Source organism: Plasmodium gonderi, assembly GCF_002157705.1.
Source record: "Plasmodium gonderi DNA, contig: Chr07, whole genome shotgun sequence".
In the NCBI taxonomy this organism is placed as follows: domain Eukaryota; phylum Apicomplexa; class Aconoidasida; order Haemosporida; family Plasmodiidae; genus Plasmodium; species Plasmodium gonderi.
Window position 1 is genome coordinate 1316808 of NW_021628932.1, and position 26175 is coordinate 1342982.

The 26175-nt window shown below is 31.0% G+C and overlaps 5 protein-coding genes across 5 annotated transcripts; 3 read left to right on the forward strand and 2 right to left on the reverse strand.

The window, feature by feature from the left end:
- Positions 1-972: 972 nt before the first annotated feature.
- Positions 973-2550, forward strand: PGO_072780 (hypothetical protein, conserved; the record flags this gene model as incomplete). The annotated part of the gene is made up of 1 exon (XM_028687151.1): positions 973-2550. One exon carries the CDS (start codon positions 973-975, stop codon positions 2548-2550), a length of 1578 nt encoding a protein of 525 aa, XP_028542952.1.
- Positions 2551-2800: 250 nt separating this feature from the next.
- On the reverse strand, positions 2801-6112 carry PGO_072790 (hypothetical protein, conserved; the record flags this gene model as incomplete). Its single annotated transcript, XM_028687152.1, has 1 exon — positions 2801-6112. One exon carries the CDS (start codon positions 6110-6112, stop codon positions 2801-2803), a length of 3312 nt encoding a protein of 1103 aa, XP_028542953.1.
- An 859-nt stretch (positions 6113-6971) lies between these two features.
- PGO_072800 (hypothetical protein, conserved) lies at positions 6972-9604 on the reverse strand (the record flags this gene model as incomplete). Its single annotated transcript, XM_028687153.1, has 5 exons — positions 6972-7203; positions 7393-7894; positions 8023-8198; positions 8441-9110; positions 9310-9604. The coding sequence occupies 5 exons, from the start codon at positions 9602-9604 to the stop codon at positions 6972-6974; spliced, it is 1875 nt and encodes a 624-aa protein (XP_028542954.1).
- Positions 9605-11631: 2027 nt separating this feature from the next.
- PGO_072810 (merozoite surface protein 1 paralog) lies at positions 11632-17691 on the forward strand (the record flags this gene model as incomplete). Its single annotated transcript, XM_028687154.1, has 1 exon — positions 11632-17691. One exon carries the CDS (start codon positions 11632-11634, stop codon positions 17689-17691), a length of 6060 nt encoding a protein of 2019 aa, XP_028542955.1.
- A 2335-nt stretch (positions 17692-20026) lies between these two features.
- PGO_072820 (merozoite surface protein 1) lies at positions 20027-25165 on the forward strand (the record flags this gene model as incomplete). Its single annotated transcript, XM_028687155.1, has 1 exon — positions 20027-25165. One exon carries the CDS (start codon positions 20027-20029, stop codon positions 25163-25165), a length of 5139 nt encoding a protein of 1712 aa, XP_028542956.1.
- Between the last annotated feature and the right edge of the window lie 1010 nt (positions 25166-26175).

The following is a 26175-nucleotide window of genomic DNA, read 5'->3' on the forward strand; positions in this document are numbered from 1 at the left end:
TTTTTTTTTTGACACATTCGTTATAAAATAAGTCCTATAGGTATTTGTATGAAGTCCCTTTTTTTTTTTTTTTTTTTTTGCCATTTTTAACAATTTCGTGGAAGCATTAATCTATGCTCTATATTATATCCATTAAAGTGAAATAATACACTTTTCGCTTCTTTTTTTTTTTTTTTTTCACCATTTTATTTTCCTTTTTTTTTGGGTGTAGTGATGGGTAGGGTTTGCATAAAAATTAACACATACCATTCGCAACCGTTCAAATTAAGATAACTACATTTATTCTTTTTAAAAATGAAAAGACGTCTTCTCTTACCTAGCCAAAAAAAATAAAATAAAATAATAGTAAATAAAAAAAAAAAAAAGGAAAACCTACATAAATGTATATACACAAAGACCTTTTGTGTATATTTATAAGATGAATCATTTGGGTCTATCCATTATAAGCTTCACAATGGATTATTAAGTGTGACTAATTATCACGTTATTTTGTCTCTTGGTCCTATTTTCCATTTGTAATTATCAAATAAATGGCAATTAATGTATAACTCCTAATTTATTATTTTTTCTATGTGTATTTTGTCTTGTTTTATTAAGCCTTTTTTTTTTTTTTTTAACTTGTTCACTCTATTTTGCCATTTCTAGGGCCAAAGAAAATAGCAAGATATATAGAAAATAAAAGAAAAAAAAAAAAGCATTATTCTGCTGAGCAAAGTCCTCCGTATGTCACCTTTGTTGAATAAACAAGTGAACATTTTTGTTTTTGTTTAAAAAAAAAAGAAAAAGACATTGTTAAAAGTTGAAGAAGAAACATGAACACTTAACCTGCTACATGCGTTAAATTGCAAGAGGTTATTCTGGCTTGTTCTCTCCATCGCACAACCCGCTTGATTTGTTTCCTTTCCACTGAGTGTGTATGTGTGTGCGTCATTCCATTGCTTTATTTTTACACCATCACAAATCCAAACAAAAATGTGTAAATGGACCAAAATAGACATAGCCAAAATGAAGGAAAGAATTTTAAACAGCAAACTACATGTTTTAACCTTTGCAACACATGAACAAGGGTACTTCAGAACGTTACAGGAAAGCTGCAAGAGCTTGAACATAGATTTGCAAATTCTAGGAATGGGGAATAAATGGGAAGGATTTATTGCCAAGTTGATTAAAGTGAAGGAGTACCTCAAATCATGCAACGACAAAGATATCATTCTTTTTGTAGATGGATTTGATACATTTTTTGTTCAACCAGCAAATGTAATTATTGAAAGATACATAATAAATTATGATAATTTATTTGTATGTACAAGTGAAAGTACCTACTCGAGTAATTTATTTTTTTTAAGAGTTATTGAAAATATGCATTTAATTTTTCATAATAGCATTTTTAAAAATAATGATAACACTCAATGGGATTCAACAAATATTAAGGAAAAATATAAAGACTTCACCCATTTTCATAAAAATTTAAATTTGTTAAATTCAGGGGGATGGATAAGTAACGTCTTTCTGGCAAAAAAAATTTTGCAATACATACCTTCTTTTATTGAGAACGATCAAATATTTCTGACTAACTTATACTTAGACTGTAATTATTTATTAAAATTTAAACAAGACAAATCTCTCATTTGTAAAAAAAAAAATAATTTCCTTGATAATTGCAATCCTCAAGAAAATGTAAAATATTACAACAGAATAATTGTTGACAATCACAATATTATATTTCATTTATTTCGAAGCAAAGAAAACGTAGTCCTTTTAAGTTATCAAGATTGTGTCAATTTTTTTCCCTTTCGTCCTTTGCTTAACTCTTATTACCTGAACGGACAGGTGAAAACGACCAGCGTGGTAGAAAAAAAAAAAAAAAAAACAGCTATTTCTTCCATAATGGAATTTTTAAAAAAAAAAAAAAAGGGAGAAGACGGGAGTGAGATGAGTGAACAAAAATTAGGCGAAGACAAAACGGATGACTTGAAATTCCACGCTAATGGGGAATATTCAAAAAAAAAAAAAAAACTTGTTCAGGAAAATAACAAAAGTGCGGTCGAATGGATGAAGCAAAAAACAATTCTGGATGATGTTTATATGGATGAAGGAGAACGAAAAATAGGTCAAATAGAAAAAACGTTCAACTATTCCATAATTGATACGCATACACACACCTCTCCGTGCGTTCTTCATATGCACTGCCTTCGAAATATCGATGGGATAATTAGTACCATGGGATTGAAAAATTTGTATACATCCAAATGGTATAGTAATATATGGTACCTATTTTACAGCTTAAAAGGCACACTGAATTTTAATTACTTTAGCCTTCTATTTTCAACGGTTGTTGCTGTTGTCACCCTTTTGTTAATTCAGATGAAATACTTATTAGCATTTTTAAAATATATTGACACAGCTTTGGGTATAAATTTTATCAGGGCAGAAGGGCACATAAGCAGAACAATGTTCCTGCTGGATGATATTGTATTTTCTTGTTTTGTTTCTTTCATTTTGGCCATTTTGTTTTGGATTTTTTACATTTTTAACAAGAAGATGGGGTAGGCGTTGGAAAAAAAAAAAAAAAAAAAAAAAAATCTTTCGGTTTTTTTATCCCTGTGAAATGGTATCTTATAATGGGAGTGTGGTTGTGAAATATTTTATTTTATTTTCCATAAATGGAGATAGGTCTAGCCGTTATATTTGTTCTTTATACATGCATAGACGTGTTTATACTAAATGAAGTGTGTATATTTTTTTTTTTTTTTTTTTTTTTTTGTACCCTCGCCTATTGGCCACTGGAGGAACTATCTCACTATATTTCAATTTTGATGGTTTCAAACCTGGCACTTGACTCATGCTCTGTGTTGCTAACATAGGTATTTACATTATCGAGGAGAATTTCCCAATGTGTTTTCTTCTTTAGCTGAACCATATTAACAATATCCTTTATGAGCAACCATTGATAGGCAGTTATTTCACTTTTCTTTTTCTCTACAACAGTGTATAAATTGTCAAAGTAAAAATCAATTTGGTTCTTATCAAATTCGTTCAACGAAGCAAGGGAATAAAATAGATGAAAAAGCGAATTGAGGGATATGTATAAGAATGTTTTTTTTTTTTTTTTTTTTTTTTCTTCCTCCTCATCACTTTTCTGTTGATTTACAAATGAGGAGAATTCTTTATCTGAAATTAGGCTTTCCAGAATAGTTGTACTGGAATTATTGTTTGTGGTTTTTTCTAAAATTAGTTCGTTCAATTTTTTTACATGTTCATGTTTCTTCTCCGTTTGGTAGTTGAATACAAAAGTGTCAATTTTGCTTTTTGATTTTTCGTCATCTTCTCCATTTTGTTTTTTTCCGTTATTCTGTTCCTCCAGATAGGTAAGAAATGCATGCGCATCAAAATGAGATAATTTTCCTTTTAAAAATTGAATGATTTTGCTTAAATAATGTTGGTAGATTTTTTCAAAATTGGCGTTCTTCAGCTTTAGTTCATTATTGGTCATTACTAATTTTGCAATTTTTTGGTCACGCGAAAAAGGAGAGGGGGAAATGGTGCTCACTTGGTTCTTCGAGTGGACGTTCATTTTTGTTTTGTTATTTTCCAATTTTTCCATCTTCTCATTTTGGCCCCCAGGTGGGCTTAACGATATTGTGTAAAACAGGTAGTCACTAATTTGATCAACGCTTATGTGTATAATGTTGAGAGAAAAAAAGAGAGCATATTTCAAGATGATACTTTGGTCAAATATTTTCATCTCGGACAAATTTTTTATTATATAATTAAAATTTGTGCAATCTATGGTGCCTCCCTCACTACTTAGCGATGATTTAATTTCTGTCATTTTTGTCATTTCTGTGCTGTTGTCATTTTCATTCGGATTGTGTAAGACACTGGTTTTTGTTAAAGTGTTGTTTGTGATTGTAGATGTTAAAATGTCCCTTATGGCATGGAACAAGTAATTCATAAGAATTTTATCATATATGTTGCTAGTGTTCATAGAATGAAGTATCATGTTAAGGTCTATCAAATTGAATGTCCTATAATCTCTTGCTAATATATATTTTCTAATTTTCAAAAAGCATTTTTTTTTAAGCAAGTTTAATTTTGACAAAGAGTATGTAAGGAAGGAAATTTCTTGATTTGTCAATTTGGAGATATTTTCAAACAGGAAATTTAAAACATACTTGAAATATTCTACATATTTTTCTTTATTGTAATTAAAAAACATTAACAATTGCATAGCTTGTTTTATGTTTAAATTTTGAAAAGATTTCCCCTTGAAATTTACATTAACATGATAATACTGATTTTTATTTAAGCACCATAAAAATAAACTCATGTTTCTTATATCCATATTTGATGAATGAAATAACAACTTGTCCTTTACCACTGAGAAGATGGAATTGTTTCTTTTCAGTTTGGTCATACCCCATAGTATATTTATAAGACTTTGTAATGAAAATTTGTTTATATTCTTGTTTATTTCTTGATCAATTAAATTGAAAAAGTTTTCATCACTTTTGTAATTTATCAAAGCTAATGAGTAGTATATATTGGACATATCTTGACATGACAAAACAGATATGTATTTCTCTAAAAAATATATAATTTTTTTGTACACTTTTGGATTTACATAGGAACATTTTGATAAACTCCACAAAATTGCACACATAGTTTTCGTATTTAATTTTTTTAAAATGTCATAATTAAAATATTTAACAAGGCAGTTTAAAATTTCTTCAAAAATAGGTTTGTATCTTTCTTCCTTATGTATATTCAACTTCACTAAAATCCATAGAAGCCATGTTTTGTCAACCACTCGATATATTTCTTTTTTTTCCAAAAATTCCTTAACATCTGTTAAAATTAATTCAAATATGTTGCTACGAATCACATTTTTTAAAAACAAATTTCTCCAATTTTCGTTGTCACTTTCAAAATTGTAAATTCGAACGAGTTGCTTTAGTATGTAAAAACACACCACTATATTTGATAAGTGTCTCTTTTCCTTGTACAGGTTTAGAAGATCTTCATAAAAATAATTTTTTTCGATTTTTTTTACAACTTCGTGACAAAAAATACTTCGTCGCCTTCCCTTCCTCCCCCTAAAATAGTTTTCTTGCATCCCGATCAGCTCACGTGGGTCGTGTGATGCCATCCCTCGGGTTTCTTCCCCCCACATCTCGGTTTCTACTTTGCTTCCCAGTTCGCTATCCATCTCGGTTTCTACTTTGCTTCCCAGTTCGCTATCCATCTCGGTTTCTACTTTGCTGTCCAGTGCGCAATCCAACTTGGCTTCCATTTTGCTGTCCAGTGCGCTATCCATCTCGGTTTCCACTTTGCTGTCCAGTGCGCAATCCAACTTGGCTTCCATTTTGCTACCAAATTCGGTGCTCAACTCTGTTTCTACTTTACTACCCAATTCACTACTGAACTCACTTTTCATCTCAGCTTCCACCCCTCGGAGGGCCACATCCAGTTCACCAAATCGCTCCTTAATCTCGCGCACATCCTTAAAGTCCTCATCCAATGCACGTTCTTTTTTATCATAAAAATTTTCATATTTGTGAAAAAACAAATCCTTCACTTTCTCGATTTGAACATCGTTAATATTAAACCAGTAGCTTTTCCCAAATTTGTTTAAAATGTTCTTGGGATACTTCATCGATTCGTCTCTATTGATTACTACCAGGAGTTCATACTCAAATTTTTCTGTTTGCTTCAAATCCAGAATAACCCCCTTGCATTGTTTGAATGTCCCATTACAGATGGTTACATGCCCTCCGATTAGAGACGTTGGATCATTTATTTTGAACATGTCTGTGGTATTTTTTGGAAAATTCAAGGAAGTATTATGAGTTGAAACATCACTTGACCCTAAGGTTCCCATGTGGGAACCACCTTTCCATCTACTTTTTCGACTTCCTACAAATTCCCCATTATTTAACAGAAAAAAATATTTCCTGTTATGGCTAGCTAATTGACTCTCATTGTTGGAATTGGATGCTGAAATGTAATTGGTATGGTTGTTCACCCTGGTCAACTTCTTCGCATAAAATGAGTTATATGTCAATGTAAAAAATATAACTAAGGTGAACTTTTTAAAAAGAAAAATATTCATATCATACGTTGAGGGGCAAGCACAAAACTATTCTACAGTGATTCGATCCAGAGGATCACAGGAGGGAAAACTGTAGCCCTTTTATAATTTATGTGTTTTGCATTGTTTTATGTTGCGTTTCTGTGGTATTTTCAATTTACATGTTCTGTGTCCCTTTGTGCTGTGCCTGTGTGGCATTTTTAACTTGCATGATCTGTGTCCCTTTGTGTGGCACTTTTTTTTTTTTTTTTTTTTTTTTTAGAATTATTTCACTGGGAGCGTTTTTCTTTTCTTTTCTCTTCTTTTTCTTTTTCTTTTTCTTTTTTTTTTTTTTTTTTTTTTTTTTTTTTTATCTCGTACTCAACCGTAAATTATACATATATTTGCTCATTTGAGCTCCCTATATATATATATATTGTTAAGTTGTTATGCCTGGAGCTTAGGCTAATATATGTATAGGAGTATTTTTTTTTTCCATTGACTTTTTTTTTTTTTTTTTCTCTATGTTTGAAGGTGGGGTGGGGGTGCGATATGAAAAAACAGCATGGTGCTTCTAAGTTTTGGGAAAGTTGGGAAAGGAAAATAAAAAGGATTGAAGAGGAAAGACTTAGAAAAAAATGAAATGGAATGAGAAAAAAAAAAAGGGCGAGAGAAGGAATATATCATCCCATCCACCATAAGATAACAAGTGTGAAATAAATTCGCTCACATATGACCATTTGCACAGGTATACAATTGCCAACCCACAGAACGGAGGTGGTGCATTCACTGTACAACTCGTATGCAGAGATCTTTGTTTGAGACGAAACCTGGCATGGAAACGCACACATGCACACACACAATCACAGTCGCTGAAACTGCTGAGACTGCTGAGACCACTTTACTGGACTCGCAGAACACATAGATAGGAATAAAACAAGTCATTAAACATGTCGACAATTTTTTCAATTTCTGAAATTCGATTCCTCGATTTAATAAATAAGTGTTTCTTTTTTTCTTCAATTAAAAAGCTGCCAGACTTGTTGTAACTACTTGAGATGAAGTCTTCGAGGTTATTCAGGATGTTGGATCTATTTCCTTTATAAGTGTAATACTCATTAATTTCATCTTCGCTGTGAGAACAAGTGGATCATAATTGGAGAAGTGTTAGTTACCCCTTTCATTTGATGAAACAAAGGAGCTGAAAAAGTTCCTGTGTCCTTTTTTTTTTTTTTATATTTTCCAATCATTTGTAAGATTTAACACGGCAGAAAAAAAAAAAAAAAAAAAATCGTTAAGGCGTTTTTTTTTTTTTTTTATACCTTAAGGTTACCAACGGGTGCTCATTATTCTTTACCTCAGCAAAAAAATTAATAATTTTTGAATTAAAATTTTCTTCTAATTCGTCCAATTTTCTAAAATAGTTGGAAATTTTATCATTTATAGATTTTATAATTTTCGAAACATCCCTTTGAAAATTTTCTATAAAACTGTTAATGGAAACCATATTGGCCAATTCTTCATTGATTAATTTGTCTCTAAAAAGAAAATTTTCTTCCATGTTTTTTTCAATGTACTTTTTTATTATTTTATATTTTGCTTCCTCGACAATAAAGGTGTTATGCACATCTGATTCCTTTGCATAAATGTCACATGAGCTGAGTTCATAAGTTCCCACCTGATCACTGTCTTGTTTGAAATGAAAATCTCCAAAAGTGTTTTGTATTCGTTTTGCAATTGCATCGTTCAGTGTTTTGTTATCATTTAGTGCAGTTCTTTTTTTGTAAAAATCTGGACATTTCTTTAACTCCACGGGGTGAAGACCTGTCTTTCGAGTGTGCATGATGGTTCCACGTGCAGATGCATGGATGTGAATGTGTCTACAATGTGTAAATGTGGTCATAACGTGTGGGAAGGCGTTTGCAAACCGCTGAAAAAGCATGAAGACTCACCTTCCTCACAACCCAAGAAGGAGAGAAGTGAACGCACCACCCTCTTGGATCTCTTCCTCAACTTGTTAAAAGCTGCAACATTGCTTTGCATATATTGAGAGGTGAAATTCTCGACATCATTTTCGAAAGTGTCTGAACATTTGTTTCGTTCCTCATTTAGTTGGAGTATTTGATCTCTGCGTGGGGTGGAGTATGCACAATTGGCAAGGCAGCATTTGTTTAAATGGACGATTGTGAGTGTTCCAGTAAAAAAGACACAAAAAAAACACAAATACACGAACGCACGCAATGAGCTGTCATGTCGAATTACATATCTAACGAGATAAATGGGAAATGTATGCAGAAATCAAGATTTTCTGTCGCGAAAGGAAAATTTTGCCAACCGCTCTAGGTACATCTCACATACGTCGAGACTTACATCAACACAGAACTCATCTGATGAATATCTTGCAAAAAGACATCCTTAATTTTTGAGTAAAAATCTATTTTGAGAAATACAGAGGGATCCTTTTTTTTATTAAAGAGAGACTGATCTAATGTGGTTATATTCAACAAGTAAGCTTCTTCAATTTTTTTTTCATAATTGTCATTACTATTTGCATTATTCTTTAGAGTGAAATAATCCATATCGTCTTTGTCTTCATCACTCTGTTTTTTGGATACAGGGGAAAATGATGATCTTTCTGCATATCTAATTTCTTCAACCAACAACAAGTTGTTAAAATATTTGAGATTGATCAAATTGGATCCAACATGATTAATTATATTTTTATTTTGACATATAGGATTGTCGATTAAACTTAAAAATTTTAAATTTTTAAAAATTTTAAGATAAGTTATATTTTGCATTTCACTTATTTTATTTTTACTTAAAATTAAAATTTTTAATTTTACATTATTATTTAAGTTTTCAATTCTTTCTATTCTGTTGTTATGCAAATTCAATTCTAACAAATTTGTTAACTTGTTCAAATTTTTTATTTCTTTTATTTTATTGTTTGACATGCTTAAAATTTTCAGGTTTATCAAACCATCAAGGTTTTCAATATCTTCTATCAGGTTGTTGTCTAAGTTCAGTTCTTCCAGACCTACGTACGTACAGGAATGAGCAGTTAAGGAGGAGTGCTAATGATGTGTTGCTGAATTGCACCTGCGTATGTACGGTCATTTGTGATCCCATGAAATTAATCACTCCCCATGAGGCACAAAAATGAATCACTCCACATGAAGCACAAAAATGAAGATCAAAAATGAAGGGGTGCATTTCACTTAGCGAGTTGATCCTACTTTTAAAAAGGTCTATATTCTGTATGATCAATATATTCTTGTTTTCCAAAGAAAGCACTTTTACATGGTTAAACTCATCAATGAGATTCGTTCTTCTAACCTTGTTTTTGTTATCTATATTTTCCATTAGCATTTTCTCATTTATAACATTTGTACCTATCCGTCTATAATCACTTTCGGGTATTATGTCGTCAAACAGAAAGTCTTTCTTATGTTCCTTTTTTTCATCCCTACAATTATCATTCGTATGAACCATTTCCACATCATCTCCATTCTCACTACAACTTTTTTCCATTTTTTTCATCTCATTTTGTTCACACATTCTTTAGGAATCGGGTGATGTGAAAACGTTCCTCGTTTGGCAGGTATACTAATCCCTTTGAATTTTTTCTTTTTTTTGTAAATAATTACAAATATAGTAACATGGATGTTTTTTTTTTTTTTTTTTTTTTAAATGATCTCATCAGGAATTGTATTTTAAAAAAATGTCAAATTGCAAGCATGTAGGGAATTCCCACTTTTCATGTCCTGTCCATTCATCCCCATTTTTTTTTCTTTTTTTCTTTTTTTTTTTTTTCTTTTTTCTCTCTCCCTACACTGTTGTGCAAATCATTTGCGTATAAATTTTTTCACTGCTCTGGGAAATTTTGCGCAAAAGAGGTGTGTGCCAAAGACAACGACATTTTTAAAAAAAAAGGAGAAACGAGGAAGAAATGGAAGTTGGAGTGGAAGGAAAAATAAAACTTTGTGGATGTACAAATATAAACATATTTCACCATTTGAAGTCCTTTTTTTTTTTTTTTTTTTTTTTTGCAAAAGTTCTACTAATGTTGTGCGAACATGTAGGAGATAAACTATGATTTCGTTTTTTCTCCCCCTTTAGGCGAAACAAGTTTTGCACATTTAAGACTTGCATTTGAGAATTTTTTCTCAGAGTGATCAACACGAATCATGGTTTTTCTCTTCCACAGACATGACAATTTTGCATGAGGTTCTTTTGCTTGTTGAGACGGAACACGTGTCATTTCTACAAAGGTATATACTAAAATAGGAACGTATTCATTCGTATGAGACATGTGTCTGTAGTAACAGAGAATGAAGACAGTATAAGAGAAATCATTCTTTGGGTTTATGTTCAATTTTGTTTTTTTTTTTTTTTTTACGTAAATTATTCATTTTCTGTTTTCCTATTGCTTCCATTTTAGAAATTACATTTTGAAAGACCAATTAAATGATGTGTCCTCAATTCATGAACAAGGAGAAATGGGGAAAAAGAAAAGTAAAAAAAAGTAAAAAAAAAGTAAAAAATGAGAGGAATGAAATCAGCTTCATATGAGATGTTATGAGTTCATGGAGGTTCCTTTTTGCTAAGAGATGATTATATTCCCATTTCTTAGATACATAAGGGATTATGTACACATCCGTCTGCAAATAACATGGGCAAATCATGTTTTGAAAATTGTCCTCCATTCCACAGGAGCTACCGATTTTCTTCTCTACTTTGTGGAAGAGCAAACGTTTTAGAAAAATGTGTCTAAATGTGTTGAAATATGTTGAAGTGTGTTGAAGCATGTTGAAATAGGTTGAAATAGGTTGAAATAAGTTGAAATTATTTAAAATGATGTAAAATGATAAAAAATATATATATGTGTTTTTTTTTTTGTTTTTTTTTTTTTTATTCCCTCAGAACACATGCAATAAGTAAAATTTGCATGCAGCAAAAAAGAAAATCGGATTTTTCTATGTTACCTTATAAAAAACAGAACGTTACAATTTTTTTCTTTAGGAGTGGGAAAATTCATTTATTAAGACTTTTCTCCTTTTTTTTTTTTTTTTTCCCCTTTTTCTCATGAATATGATCAATGTTATGAATTCATTCGCCTCTACAAATGCCACAATTTCAAGTGCGTGTGGAGAGTATATGTCACGCGAACCACGCAGCGTGAACCATGCAGGTTCATTTTTCATCTGTCGATAATGCATGAAGACACGTTCAAGATATTTCTCAACAGGATCGGTGACCTTAAAACAAATGGTGTAATTTGCATATATATATATATATACACTCTTTTACACACACTACTACATTCAATTTGTGAAGGTTAAACCAAGATGACAAACAGATGCAAGTCGCGAGCGTCTTCTTTTATGTGGAAATTCTTTTTACGTCAACACGGACGATTTGTATATATACATACATACATACATGCATATATGGCTGCATTATATATACACAGTTATGTACTTTTATGCAAGCATGAAGACATTGTGTATTATTTCTTTTTTTTCTTCTTTTTTCTTTTCTTCCCTCACGGCGTTAAGATGAAGCTGCTTTATGCGCTTCCTCTGTTGCTGATTCATTCATGTTACTCATTCGATTTTAAAAATCTCCAAAATGTACACGAAGCAGCAAAGAAACACACTCTACAATTAATTTCTTTAATGGAAGAATCAGAAATGATACGATTAGGTGAAAAGGGCAAGGATAAGATGAACCAAAATGAGGAAGATATAAAAAATGTAAGGAAGATGTTAAACAGTATACATCTTTCAATTAAACATTTATATTCATCACTCGGTTTAACCTTTAAGAAAGAATTGTATCTATTTGGAGATGGAGTTGGAGAAATGAATGAAAATAAAATTGATCAAGCAGGTGTCTATCAAAATAGTAACGAAATTTTTACCAATGAGAATGTTTTACGTGATATAAAAACAGGGAGAGATATGGAAATTCATTTGGAAAAAATGGTACATTATTACAAAAAAGAATTTATGAAAAGTAAGACTCCACGAGATTGTTATTACATTAACAGGAAGAATTCCTTACGTAAGCAAATTGAAATTTTTAAATTTACCTACAGTTTTATACTCACAAAACTGTACTATAGAAATTTTGTCAAATACTTGAAAAAATTTGCAACCACAGAGGGAGACCTTTTCAACGTTCTCTTTAATTCTTCTTTTGATATTAAAGAAAATGTTTATTCGAGAAATTTCGAAAATTATGATGGTCCTTTAATCGTCGAAGGGGGAGAGCACTCCACAGGGAGAGGCAACACAGGTGTTGTTGGAAGCACAGGAGTTGTTGGAAGCACAGGAGTTGTTGGAAGTACAGAAGGTGTTGGAAGTACAGAAGGTGTTGGAAGTACAGAAGGTGTTGGAAGTACAGAAGGTGTTGGAAGCACAGGAGTTGTTGGAAGTACAGGAGTTGTTGGAAGCACAGGAGTTGTTGGAAGTACAGGAGTTGTTGGAAGCACAGGAGTTGTTGGAAGTACAGGAGTTGTTGGAAGCACAGGAGTTGTTGGAAGCACAGAAGGTGTTGGAAGCACAGGAGTTGTTGGAAGTACAGAAGGTGTTGGAAGCACAGGAGTTGTTGGAGACACTAATCATATAGGTGACGGAGGAAGGGGCTACAACAACCAAATGGGTATGAATAATCAGGAAATTAATCCGGGGAATGACCATCCAAATAGACAAAAAAATGTGGACCAGGAAGAAAGGGCAAGATGTAATAATGAGTACAGAAATATCGTGGGGGAAAAGTGCACGAAAGAGTTTGTCGAAAATGTAAGAAAATTTCTGAACAATGTAGACATTTCTCTCGAAAAGGAGATACATAATTCTGTGATAGACTTAAGAAAAAATATGCTACAAGTGTCAGAAGAAGAGTTTGGCCAAAATAACTGCAATGATGTGGTGAAAGAACTGGTAGATAAAAGTTATGATAAAATATCTTTTGAAGAAAATGAACATTTTGAAAAATTTACAAAAAATTATATGGAGAAAAATTTATACACATTATTGGAAAAGGAAAAGAAGAAAAGCTATAAAAAAAGAAATTTTTTTGAAAAATATTTTTTTTTTCTTATTGAAAAAATGCTGGAAATTAGGCGAAGTATAGAAAACAAATTGGAATCCCTCTCCAGCGTGTTGGCACCTGCACCTGCACCTGCATCTGCATCTTCACCTTCACCTTCGCGTAGCACCAAATTTCACATTTTTCAGAAAGGAAATTTTCAACAAGTTAGACTAAATGGAGGAAAAGAAATAAAGGAGATCTTCCAATTACTTGATGATTATTTAAATACCTACTCATTTACCCATCAACATGCAAATGATTACTACAAAAATATTAGAGATATTTTTTCTTTGGACTATATTTGGGAAAACTCAAAAGATAACAGAGTCTACATAGCCGAAAAGGTTGCGCAAAAAATTGGTGCATTAAATGATTCTTTTTTGATGTATAAGAATGCTAAAAATAAATATGAACAGTTCATAGAAAAATGTATACAGAGTAGGGAAGGTATAAACTCGTCTAGAAATGATGAAACTGGAAATTTTTCTAAAAAGAGTGAATTACATGAGGGAGACTCCCCAAAATCAAGAGGATCATATAATAACAACTCAGCTAATCGTGCTCCTCACCCTTCAAACAATTATGTAGACAAGGAGTACCTTCCATGGGAAGAATCAGCTAGTGAAAACAAATCCTTTTGGAACGAAGAAGACAGATTAAAGAGAGATAAACTAAACTATGAATTAATAAAACGGGAAGATGAATATTTACACAGATTGAGAAATGTTGTGAGTCTTGTAAACCGCTATAAGAAATTGAAAAATAAAAAAATAAAAATAAAGCACATTTCAGATATACATAAAATTGAACGGGAACCAATAGTACTTGTACTAAAATTTCGACAACATCAAATTGTGAAATATTATAAAAGCACCTTGCTGTTCATAAAAATATTTATCATGAAAAGGATATTACTTAAATTAAAACTGAAGATAAAATTTTTAAGAAGAATTACCCCATCAGCCTTTTTATTGAATAAACACTTCTTATACAAGATGTATAACAACATTATGAAAATTTGGGGTGCGAACTATCAAATAAATGTAAACAAAAACTTTTGCAATGATATAACTCTGGAAAATCTAAATGGTATGATGAAACAAATGGACCTTCCAAACCTTCTGATCAAGTATATGTTCTACATATTCTCTCTCAATCCCACGTTCATGAGTGAGTACCTTGGAATAGACAAGGATAATAGTACAAATTCGAACTATGTCTTTGGTGAGATAAATTATGAGGATGACAACTATGGAAATGAAAAAGATCTGCACATTTTGTATCAACGGGCTAAAAATTTTAATAAAAAATCATTCGTGCATGCACCACCACATATTTTACAAGGAAGGAAAATATTTCCCAATGAGAAAAATCCGACACCTAATGAGAAAAATCTGACACCTAATGAGAAACATCCAAAACCTAATGAGAAAAATCCATTACATAATGAGAAAAATCCATTACCTGATGTGAAAAATCCATTACCTGATGAGAAAGTAAAAAAATCGTTCGACCAAATTTATTCTTATTTTTTCAGTATATTCGATGATGACGAAATTTCAGGGCATATTTTAAAAAAGTTTGAAAACTGGGAAGAAAGTCGATCGTCTGGTTGTTCTGGTGATCAAGCATGTTCCAAAGATAACAAAATTTACATAAAGGATAAGATAAAAGGTTTTATTTTTCAAAATTTGGACAAACTAGAAAGCGAGTTCGATGCGATAAATGAGACAACTATATCTTCAGTTAGTTCTTGTGAAACTTCTCCTTTTTCTTCCTCTTTGAAAATTCCATCCCAATTGTTAAATAATGAATTTATCACAAATTCGCTATCCGAGTCGTTTAAACATATCCTGCACAGAAAGCAGCAAAACCAGATGTTTAAATTGTACTATTTATATAAACGAACACATACAACCCTTATGGAAAATATTCTTCTTCAACTTGTTATGAATTATGGCATGATGCATTACAACAAGTTGAAGAGTAACATCGTGAAATCCTTTTGTGCAAAGCGTGGAAAAACAGATGAAGAGGAGCAAAATCCAAATGTTGCTCATTCAGAGCAGTTCCTTTCGAGAAACAAAAACGGGAAGGTTAAACACATTCCAAATGAAGATTATCTGAAGAGAGGAATAGACACCATTTCCTGCTCTGTGCAGAAAGGATACGATGACCATGATCCTCAAAAGACAGATACAACATCTATAAAAGTGTCAAGTATGATTGGGAATAAAAAGTATGATAATTTGGGACCACATTCCAGCAGTAACAAATCGAACCATTTGGTCATATGTAATTTGATAGATGGAGTGAAAAAAAAAATAATTACATCTTTTAAAATAAAAAATGTAACGTATATCCCAATTGGAAAATCACTGCTCGAACCAGGAAAAGAAAACAGAAACAGGAACACAATATATGACTACGAATTTTATGCACTTTTTTTTCAAGACGTGGTTATAAAGGAGGAAAGCTCATCTAAGAATATATATCAAATGGATTTTAAAAGGGAACAGATCTACTGTAATAAACAGAAGATATCACATTTTGTGGAAAATAAACTGGTCAATAAATTTGATGAAACGCTAGAGGTGAAGAAACAGAACAAGGTACCCCTTCTTCTCATGAGGAGTAGTGCAGTTATCAAAAAGGAAATATTATTCGAGAGGGAATCCATGGAATACTACAATTTAATTTTAAATTGGATTCATAAACATAAAATGAACAAAAATAATAACCTTGAAAATGTAAGAAAAATTGAAAGAGAGATATCTGATCTGCGCTGGAGGGCAAAATTATACGATGAGAATATTTCACATGTGAAGGAAAAAATGGCTGAGATGAGATATTCAATAAATGCAAATATCAGCAGGAGGAGAAGGAGCAATAACCTCCAGAATTCCTTGCAAAAGAAATACAAAGTAGAAGTTACAAGGGCAGCAAGGGAGAAATATGAATCTCTGCTAGATATATATAAAGACATAACAGAGCTGTTTGAAAAAAGCGAAAAATATTTAAATAATTTGAAAAGGGAAAATGAAAGAGAAGAAGAAAAAGTGGGGAAAATTTTCGAGTTAAATAAATACTCTCTCTTGAGAAAACATCAAATGGAAGATTTGAAAATGTACACTTTTTATCATGAGCAAATATTAAAGTATGCTAAGAAGCAAAATGTGTGTTGTGATACGTACATAAGGGAAATCAAAATTCATTTGAAGTTTTTACCTCCATTTTGCTGTTCCAGGGGGGAGAGAGGTGAAGATAAAGATGGAGACATTGGTAGAGACATTGGTAGAGACATTGGTAGAGACAATGGTAGAGACATTGGTAGAGACATTGGTAGAGACAAAGAAATATACACCAGTGTGAGTGACCTACTTCGCGATTTTATACGATGTGAAAAGAACACGAACAGGATACTGGTTCATTTTAAAAACATTAAGAACAGATTACACATAATAGACATAGTTAATGCGAATCTTCATAAAAAACAGAGAACTTTTCACCTCAGTACTAACTATTTTTATATGGAAAAAAAAAAGGAAAATATTTATTTCTTTACTGACAAAGATGAAAATATAAGAAGTTATAAAACGTATAAAGAACTTATAGGAAACACAAATGATGATTTGTTGATAATGCATAACATGAAGGAAAAAGTGGAAGACAGAAAACGGATACTCGAGGAAATTGAGAAAAAAATGCCGTCTTTATTACAAATAAAAGAAAAGCTAAAAACAGACACTGATGTGTTATCATCTAATATACAAACATTGTACACAAACTTTTTTTATGAAAATATGTTAAATTATGAACAGATCATAAATTTTGAAAAAAATTTGAAAAAAAAAATTATTGTATATAAAAATGTAATGAATAACATTAGATACTCCTTTGAGAACCAACTTAACGTTACCACTCATCCTTTGGCACTGTTTTATAACTTTGTGCAGTATGATAGTAAAAAATATATAGATGCCATAAATTTTGTTGATCAAATTTTGGCATTTCACGAGGGGGAAAATGATCTGCTCCAGCAAGAATACGTAACAAAGAATGGAGAAGAAAATCCCATGACTATACATGAAGAAATGTGGCGAGTATTCAATGAATCTGGGAGGGATGAAGTAAGTGGAAAAGGATTTGATGACGAGAGCAACCGAGACAGAGACAACTTTTACGCTGTAGTGGATGGTGTGCAAATGAACTGCAGCAATAAAAGATGTCCCCCCAATTCTTTTTGTTTCATTGATGAGTATGATGAAGAATGCTTCTGTTTTCTTAACTACACCATGATTGGCAAGAATTGCATTTTAAACAAAAAGAATTCTTGTGAAATGAATAATGGGGGATGTGATTTGAAAGCAACATGTGAATTAAATAAAAATAAGATTATTTGCTTTTGTCCCGAAGGTACTAGACCAGTACATGAAGGGGTTTTGTGCAGTTTTTCTTTTGTTTCATCATTTTCAAATATTATTCTTTTTCTGTTCATCTTGGTATATATCATTTCGTAAAGTGTACTCGTGTTATTTTATTTTATTTTTTTTTCTAAAAATTGTGCAACATAATATTTGTTTCGTTTTGTAAATGGATCGCTATTTGGCGATGCTTTTTTCCCCTTTTTTTTTTAGTTTTTGTTTCAACACAGTTGTTTTTTCCGTTATTTTTTGTGGCCATTCATTACTTCCACTTTTTCCGTCATTTTTTGTGGCCATTCATTGCTTTCACCTTTTCCATCATTTTTTGTGGCCATTCATTGCTTTCACCTTTTCCGTCATTTTTTGTGGCTATTCATTGCTGCCACCTTTTGTGGCCATATTTTACTCTTCCCTTTTTGTTATTTTATTTTTTTTTTTTTTTAAATGGGAAAAACTTTGCAACATTTGTAACGTGTACACATATTATTGCATAAAAAAAAACATCCCCAGGACGTAAAACAATTTTATTGTTTTTTCGCACTCGTAGTAACCAGAACAGAGGTAGTTTGAAAATGTGCATTTATTAATAGGACAAGTAACACTGTAAAATAGACCCATAAAAGTGGAGTTTTTTTTTTTTTTATTTTTTTGGGGGCAAGAGGAGATATTATCGTTGTGGAAATGAAACTTTGCACTGTGCAAGTAGAGTATTAAATTTATTTTCTCCTCATTTGGAGAAATATTGAATTTTTTTTTTTTTTTTTTTTCTTTTTGTACAAAATATAATAAAAGATAAAAATAAGGAATGCAGAGAAAATGTAAGGTATATGGAAAACAATTGATGCAACATTACCGTTTTACAACACAGTCGCTCCATTCTGCAGAAACTGTTTTTTTTTTTTTTTTTTTTTCCAGTGTGTTTAAATCTTCATTCCTGATCTTCTACACAATTCTCAGAATTTCACATTGATGTTTTTATTTTATTTACCTTACCCTATCTCATTACTTTTTTTTTTTTTTTTTTTTTTTTTTTTTTTGTTACACATAAAATGTGTGTACATAAATTAACACGCACTTAAGTGTATACAATTTGTAAAATATATTTAGCTAGATGAAAATTGGAAAATAAATTTTCTCCTTTTTTCTTTTTTTTCTCCATTATTTCATCATTTTATATATACTATTGAATCATTTTTAACACTTTATTTAGTAAAAGAAAAAAGTGCAAATGTGTGTTTTAGGAAAAAAAGGAAAAAAAAAAAAAAACATAAGGGAGATACAGAATAACACTTTTAAAATGATCGTTGTCTGATTTCTAAAATCAGCTAAAAAAGAAAAAAAAAAACCAATGTATAGACGAAGACCACCAGACTTTCAGATAATATCTAACATTTCTTCCATCCATACAACCTTCTGTTAACGAAAATTATGTAAATTTGTTTTCGATGAAGAGTGCACTAATGAATTTAAAAAATAAAGTAAAATAAAATAAAAAATAGTGTAAATTTCCCTTGTGTTTCTTAACTTGTATTTAATTGGAAGGGTTCAAATTGGAGAAGTGCACTAAAAAAAAAAAAATTATGCACGTTCAGAAATAATAAAATGCATACAAAATATATACATTTATGTGTGTGTAAAATAGTTTTTACAAACAAAATTTTATACACACATTTTTTTTTTGTGTTGTACCGTTAAAGTTTTATTTTCCAGGCAATTTGTCTCCTTCCTTTTTTAATGTCCTTGCGGTTAATTATTATTTTATTTTAATTAAAAAATAAAGTGTGTAACACATATTTTATTTTGTTTTATTTTGTTTCATTTTGTTTCATTTTGTTTCAATTTGTTGTATTTATTTTTTTTTTGTTTTTTTCCATATTTACACTTATTTATATAAATTTTTGTAATGATGTTTATAATTCATCGTTAAAAAAAAAAAAGAAAAAAAAAATTGTTTAGTTGTAACACTTTGGAAAAGAAAAAAATAACACTTTTTTAATTTGTTCTAAAAAGAAAAAATCTTTAAAGTGTACACATTTTTACTTTCTTTTTTTTTTTTAATAGGAAAATTACATGTAAAAACAAAATTGTATGTGTACACGCAAACATGTATGTATATAAATATATATATAAAACATGTAACATATATATTTATAACGTACACACTTGTGCATGATTAATTTTTTTTATATTTACAACTCGTATGACAAATTTTATGCAGTTTTTTTTTTTCTCCACTTGCCTATGATACAACCAGCGCTTTAATAGTTCAGTGCATATGTATATACACACACACACATATACACATAAATAAATACATCCGAACAAATTGTCACATTTTTAAGATGCAAAAATAACGCACATTTTTGCAAAGTCAATTTTTGCTACATCTTAAAACATTCGAATATTGATTATTAATTAGATTAATTCGAAAATGAAGGTACTATTATTTTTGTTCTCTCTCATTTTTTTTGTTACAAAATGTCAAAGTGAAACAATTGAAAATTATAAACAACTGCTTGCAAAGTTGAATAAGTTAGAAGAGCTAGTCGTGGAGGGATACGATTTATTTCACAAACAAAAAATAACTATTCCTAATGTTAGTACAGGTAATGATCCTAGCAGCAATAGTAATAATAACACTTTGGGATATAAAATAAGAGGCTTTGTTAATAAGTTTCTGGAGTTGCAAATTACGGGACATGGCAACTTATTACATCTAATAAGAGAACTTGCTATAGATCCCAATGGAATAAAATACTTAGTGGAAAGCTACGAAGAATTTAATCAACTAATGCACATAATAAATTTCCACTATGATTTGTTAAGAGCCAAATTGAATGACATGTGCGCAAATGAATACTGTAAAATACCAGAGCATCTAAAAATCAATGACAAGGAATTAGACATGTTGAAGAAAATTGTATTAGGATACAGAAAACCATTAGACAACATAAAAGATGACATAAACAAAATGGAGGCATTCATCACTAAAAATAAAAAAACTGTAGAGAACATAAATGCATTAATTGCAGAAGAACATGGAAAAAGAGGTGGATATTCTGTCACAGCAGCTTCTGGCACAGGCACTTCTAGCACAACAGGAACTGAAGAATACACAAATAAGAAGAAACAATTCCAAGCTGTATATAACACCATATTTTACTCCAATCAATTGGAAGAAGCGCAAAAGCTAATTGGCGTTATAGAGAAACGTGTCAAAATTTTGAAGGAACATAAAGACATCAAGGTGCTACTTGAAAAAATTGCACAAGAAAAAGCAAAACTCCCAGTACAAGGTGCTACAGGAACAGAAACAGGACAAGACAATCAACAACCTACACAAGAACAACAGGTAGAAATAAAAAAAAAAATTAACGAACTGGAGAATAGCATTATTGCTATCGCCAAAACTGTAAAATTTGATATGGATGGATTATTCACAGATCCAGATGAATTAGATTATTACTTAAGGGAAAAGGGAAAATCTGCAGGAACTTTAATAACCCCAGGAAGTGCTCAGATAACACCTGAAGGTGGAGAAAATGCTCCTACATTTAATCAGATTTATCCAAATGGTGTTTCATATGCCCTTCCAGAAAGTAACATATATGAGCTAATAGAAAAAATGGGATCGGGAACTTTATTTGGAGATCTCCAAAATCCAGATAATGAAAGTGCACCCAAAAAAGAAATTATTACAGATGAAAACGAGAGAAAAGATTTGTTGGACAAAATTGCTAACAAAATTAAATTAGAAGAAGAAAAATTACCAAAATTAAAAGAAGAGTATGAAAAAAAACTTAAAGAATATAATGAAAAGGTAAAAGAATTTTTACCATTACTTGAAAAATTTTACGAAGCCAGACTTGAAAACACAATGGAAGGAAATAAATTTGACGAATTTAAAAATAAGAGAAGTGAATATATGAATAAGAAAAATGACTTAGAGAAATGCCCTTATGAACAAATTACAAACCTGATTAATAAATTAAAAAAACAACTTACCTATTTAGAAGATTACATTTTAAGAAAAGAAATTGCAAATGATGAAATAAATCATTTTAGTGCTATGGAATGGGAACTAAAGAAGGAAATCTATAAACTAGAAAAAGAAATAAAAAAAAATGAAAGTAAAATAACCATAGATAATCAATTTGAATTATCAGACGTCGTTGAATTACAAGTACAGAAAGTGTTAATAATGAAAAAAATAGAAGCATTGAAAAATGTCAAGAATCTTCTAAAAAATGCAAAAGTGAAGGATGACTTGTACATTCCAAAGGTATATAAAACTGTTCAGAAACCCGAACCTTATTATTTAATTGTGCTAAAAAGGGAAGTTGACAAACTAAAGGATTTTATTCCAAAAATACATAAAATGATCGAAGCTGAAAAGGCTAAACAGACAGCTCCAGCTACAGGAACAATTGTTGCACAAGATGAACGATCTACAAGTAGTACCCCATCGAGTGCTGCAGCTCCAACTGAAACATCAATGCAACAAACATCATCTGATGGATCTCAGCAACCGCAAGCACATGTAGAATCCACAATACAATCTACACCTGTACAAGGAAGTCAGCCAAATTCAGTGTCTAATCCAGGAGCAGAAGAAGGAACTTCAGCACCAGAAACAAATAACGAAGCAACAGAAGTGCAAGAACAGGCATCAGAAGAATCATCATCCTCAGAAAACCCAGAAAACGCGTCACCAGCAGCACCACCAGCACAAGCTGCTCCAGCAATGACCAAATTAGAATATTTGGAAAAATTACTCGAGTTTTTAAAATCTGCATATAGATGCCACAAACACATCTTCGTAAACCGTTCAACCATGGGAAAGGAAGCATTAACAAAATATGAACTGAATACTCTAGAAAGTAGGATAATTAATGTATCCCCATGTGATGAACTAGATTTACTATTTAATGTTCAAAATAATTTACCAGCTATGTATTCCATATATGAAAGTATGAGCAACGATTTACAAAACCTTTATATTGAATTGTATGAGAAAGAAATGATTTACAGTATATATAAGAATAAAAAAAAGGATGACAAAAAAATTAAGGCTCTCCTAGAGACACCTGCAAGCAATACACCACCAACAACTACTGCTGCTGATGGAACATCTACAAATACTGAAGTTTCATCGCCCCCTGTCGCACCATCTGTTCCTGCATCCCCAGATACAGCTGTGGCAGAAACTTTAAACACCGCAGCTTCTACTACACCACAAGATGCTCAAACTAGTGATTCATCTGCCACTCCTGGGGGAACCTCAGGTGTTGGTGCAGTTGATACAGCCACCACAACTACTGAAACCCAAAATGAACAAAAAGTTACAGCATCTTCCAGTGATGACGTCACACAGGAAAATGCAATTAATGACAAAGAATTGTACGAAAAACATTTATCTGAAGTTGGTAAATATGACTATTACTTTAAAAAATTTGTAGAATCCAAAAAAGACGAAATAAACAAGATGGACGACACAAACTGGAACAAATTAGGAGAAGAAATTGAATTATTAAAAAAAAAATTACAAGTATCACTTGACCATTTCGATAAATATAAATTAAAATTAGAAAGATTGCTAACAAAGAAGAACAAAATATCTAGTAGTAAGGGAAATGTTAAAAATCTTGCAAAGTTAAAAGCTAAATTAGAAAGAAGACAGAATCTGTTGAATAATCCAACAAATGTATTAAAGAATTATACAATTTTCTTCAATAAAAAAAGAGAATCAGAAAAAAAAACAATTGAAAATACATTGAAGAATACAGATATTCTATTAAAATACTACAAAGCACGTGCAAAATATTACATTGGTGAATCATTCCCTCTAAAGAATATAAGTAAAGAATCAATTCAAAAAGAGGAAAATTTCCTTAACTTAGAGAAATTTAGAGTATTAAGCAGAATGGAAAGTAGACTGGGTAAAAACATAGATTTGGAAAAAGAAAATATAAGTTACTTATCCAGTGGATTGCATCATGTGCTTACAGAATTGAAAGAAATCATAAAGAATAAAAGCTATACTGGTAGTGATTACTCCAAGAATATTGAAGAAGTTAAAAAGGCTTTGGAGGAATATAAAGACTTGCTCCCAAAAGTAGAAACTACGACTGCAAGCCCTGCACAAGTGACTCCGCCAGCACAAGTGACTCCGCCAGCACAAGCAGAAGCATCACAAACGTCAGAAGTTGCGGTAGAACCAGTTCCTCAAGAAGGAGCAGCAGAAGGAACATCGGGAGCAGCAACACCAGCACCAATACCAACATCGCCATCAACAGCAGAATCAACATCAACATTATCAGGACAAGATGACACTGAAGACGATGAGAAGGTAATTGCACTTCCCCTGTTCGAAGAAAAGATGGACGCATATGATGAAGAGCAAGTGACAATGGGAGAAGCAGAAGAAAGACAGGTAGAAGTTATTGTGCCACGTGACCTAAACGAATATGAAGTTGTATACATGAAACCATTAGCTGAAGTATATAAAACTATCAAAAAACAATTAGAAAATCACTTGAACGCATTTAACAATAACACAATGGATATGCTAGAATCTCGATTGAAGAAGAGAAATTATTTCTTAAGTGTATTAAACTCAGATTTGGCTCCATATGAGCGTGCATCTTCTGGTGATTACATCATTAAGGATCCATATAAATTGCTAAATTTGGAAAAGAAGAAAAAACTTTTAGGAAGTTACAAATACATTGATGGGTCGATAGATAAGGATATGGCTACAGCAAAGGATGGCTTGGAATACTTTGAGAAGATGACCAAATTGTACAAGGAACACTTAGTTTCCGTGAACGAAGAGATTGAAAAAAATCAAAAGGAGATTGATGAAGCAAAAAAAGAACCTAGTGATACAAATCCAAGTACTAAAGTTCAGGAATTGGAAAAATATATCCCATTCTTAAACAGCATCAAAAACGCGTACGAAGCCTTATTGAACAAGGTTAACAACTACACATACAACTTAAAAACTGTTAATAACAACTTACAATTGGAAAAGAACAGAACAGAAATATTAATTAGAAAATTAGATGACTATACCAAAATGGACGAAAAGTTAGAGGATTTTAAAAAACAGAAAAAGGAGATTAATGCAGAACATGATTTATTAAAAAAACTGAAAGTTTCAGAAGTTATGAAAGGTAATGAATCCAAGGCAATATTATCTGAATTACTAAATGTAAATACCACATTACTCAACATGGATTCTGAGCATAAATGTATAGATACTGTTGTTCCTGAGAATGCAGCATGCTATAGATATTTAGATGGACGAGAAGAATGGAGATGTCTATTAAAATTTAAATTGGATGGAGGTAAATGTGTGGCAGCTACAGATGTAACTTGTGAAGATAACAATGGTGGCTGTGCACCAGATGCTGAATGTAAACAAATGGATAACAAAGATATTGTATGTAAATGTACTAATGAAGGTTCTCAACCACTCTTCGATGGTGTTTTCTGTAGTTCTTCAAGTTTCTTAAGTTTATCATTTTTATTACTAATTTTGTTTATTCTGCTATGCAGTGAGCTTTAAAAAAAAAAAAAAAAAAAGTGTAGAAGTGCCATGTGTAAAATGTTTAAGGTTCTTATGAACTTAACATTTCAATTTTTTTAAGAGTGACACAAAAAGAAAAAAAAAAAAAAATGTAACACATTTTGTAATGCCATTTTTTATATATTTTGCTATATACATATATATATAGTTTGAAAAAAAAAAAAAAAATTCTTTAAATACATATCTTTACATAAGCTTTACTAGATACATTTTTATTCATGAGCCTACCGTTGGGACAATTTTTTACCATCATGTTTCTCAAATTTGACGAAGAAGTTTTGTAAGAGCATATATGTTTTACGTGTATATACTTTTCATAAGTATTATAAATAAAAAATATTTGCTTTACTTTTGTGAAAGATGATTTGCCTAATGCACACAATATACCAATACACAGATACGTGAAGAAATATGCATGTTACTTTTGGCTTTTTGCTTAAATACATGAAATAATGCTCATTCATATATTTATGCTATTTTTTGAAGCACAATAGAGGTATCAGTTGTCAAAAAAAAAAAAAAAAAAGCATGATGGAAAATTTGACCCACTTTTTTTGTTCATCTATTTTGCTGCAATGTATATATATATATATACATGTCAGCATTTTTTATGTTATTTTTTTTTTTTTTTTTTCTTTTTTTTAAATCCCCAACTAGCACAAATTTAGTAGCTTTTTTTTTTTTCTTTTCTTTAATAAAAAATATAATATATATATTATTAGCATTAGATTGTACTGTAAGGTAAAAAATATTTCTTATTTTCTTCCGTCAAAACTAATTCGGTTCTTTTTTTTTCACACAAAGAGTTATGATTTTTGTTGAAAAAAAAAGAAAAAAAAATTCAGTGTAAAAAATGACACTAGGTTGTTTTTAATCTCTATGTGGTAGGAAATTGTAATTTTGAAATTATCGTTTGTTTCACACCACAATTACAAATGTTATGATCTTTTGATTGATACATAGATATCCCACAGTATGAACAGATTAAT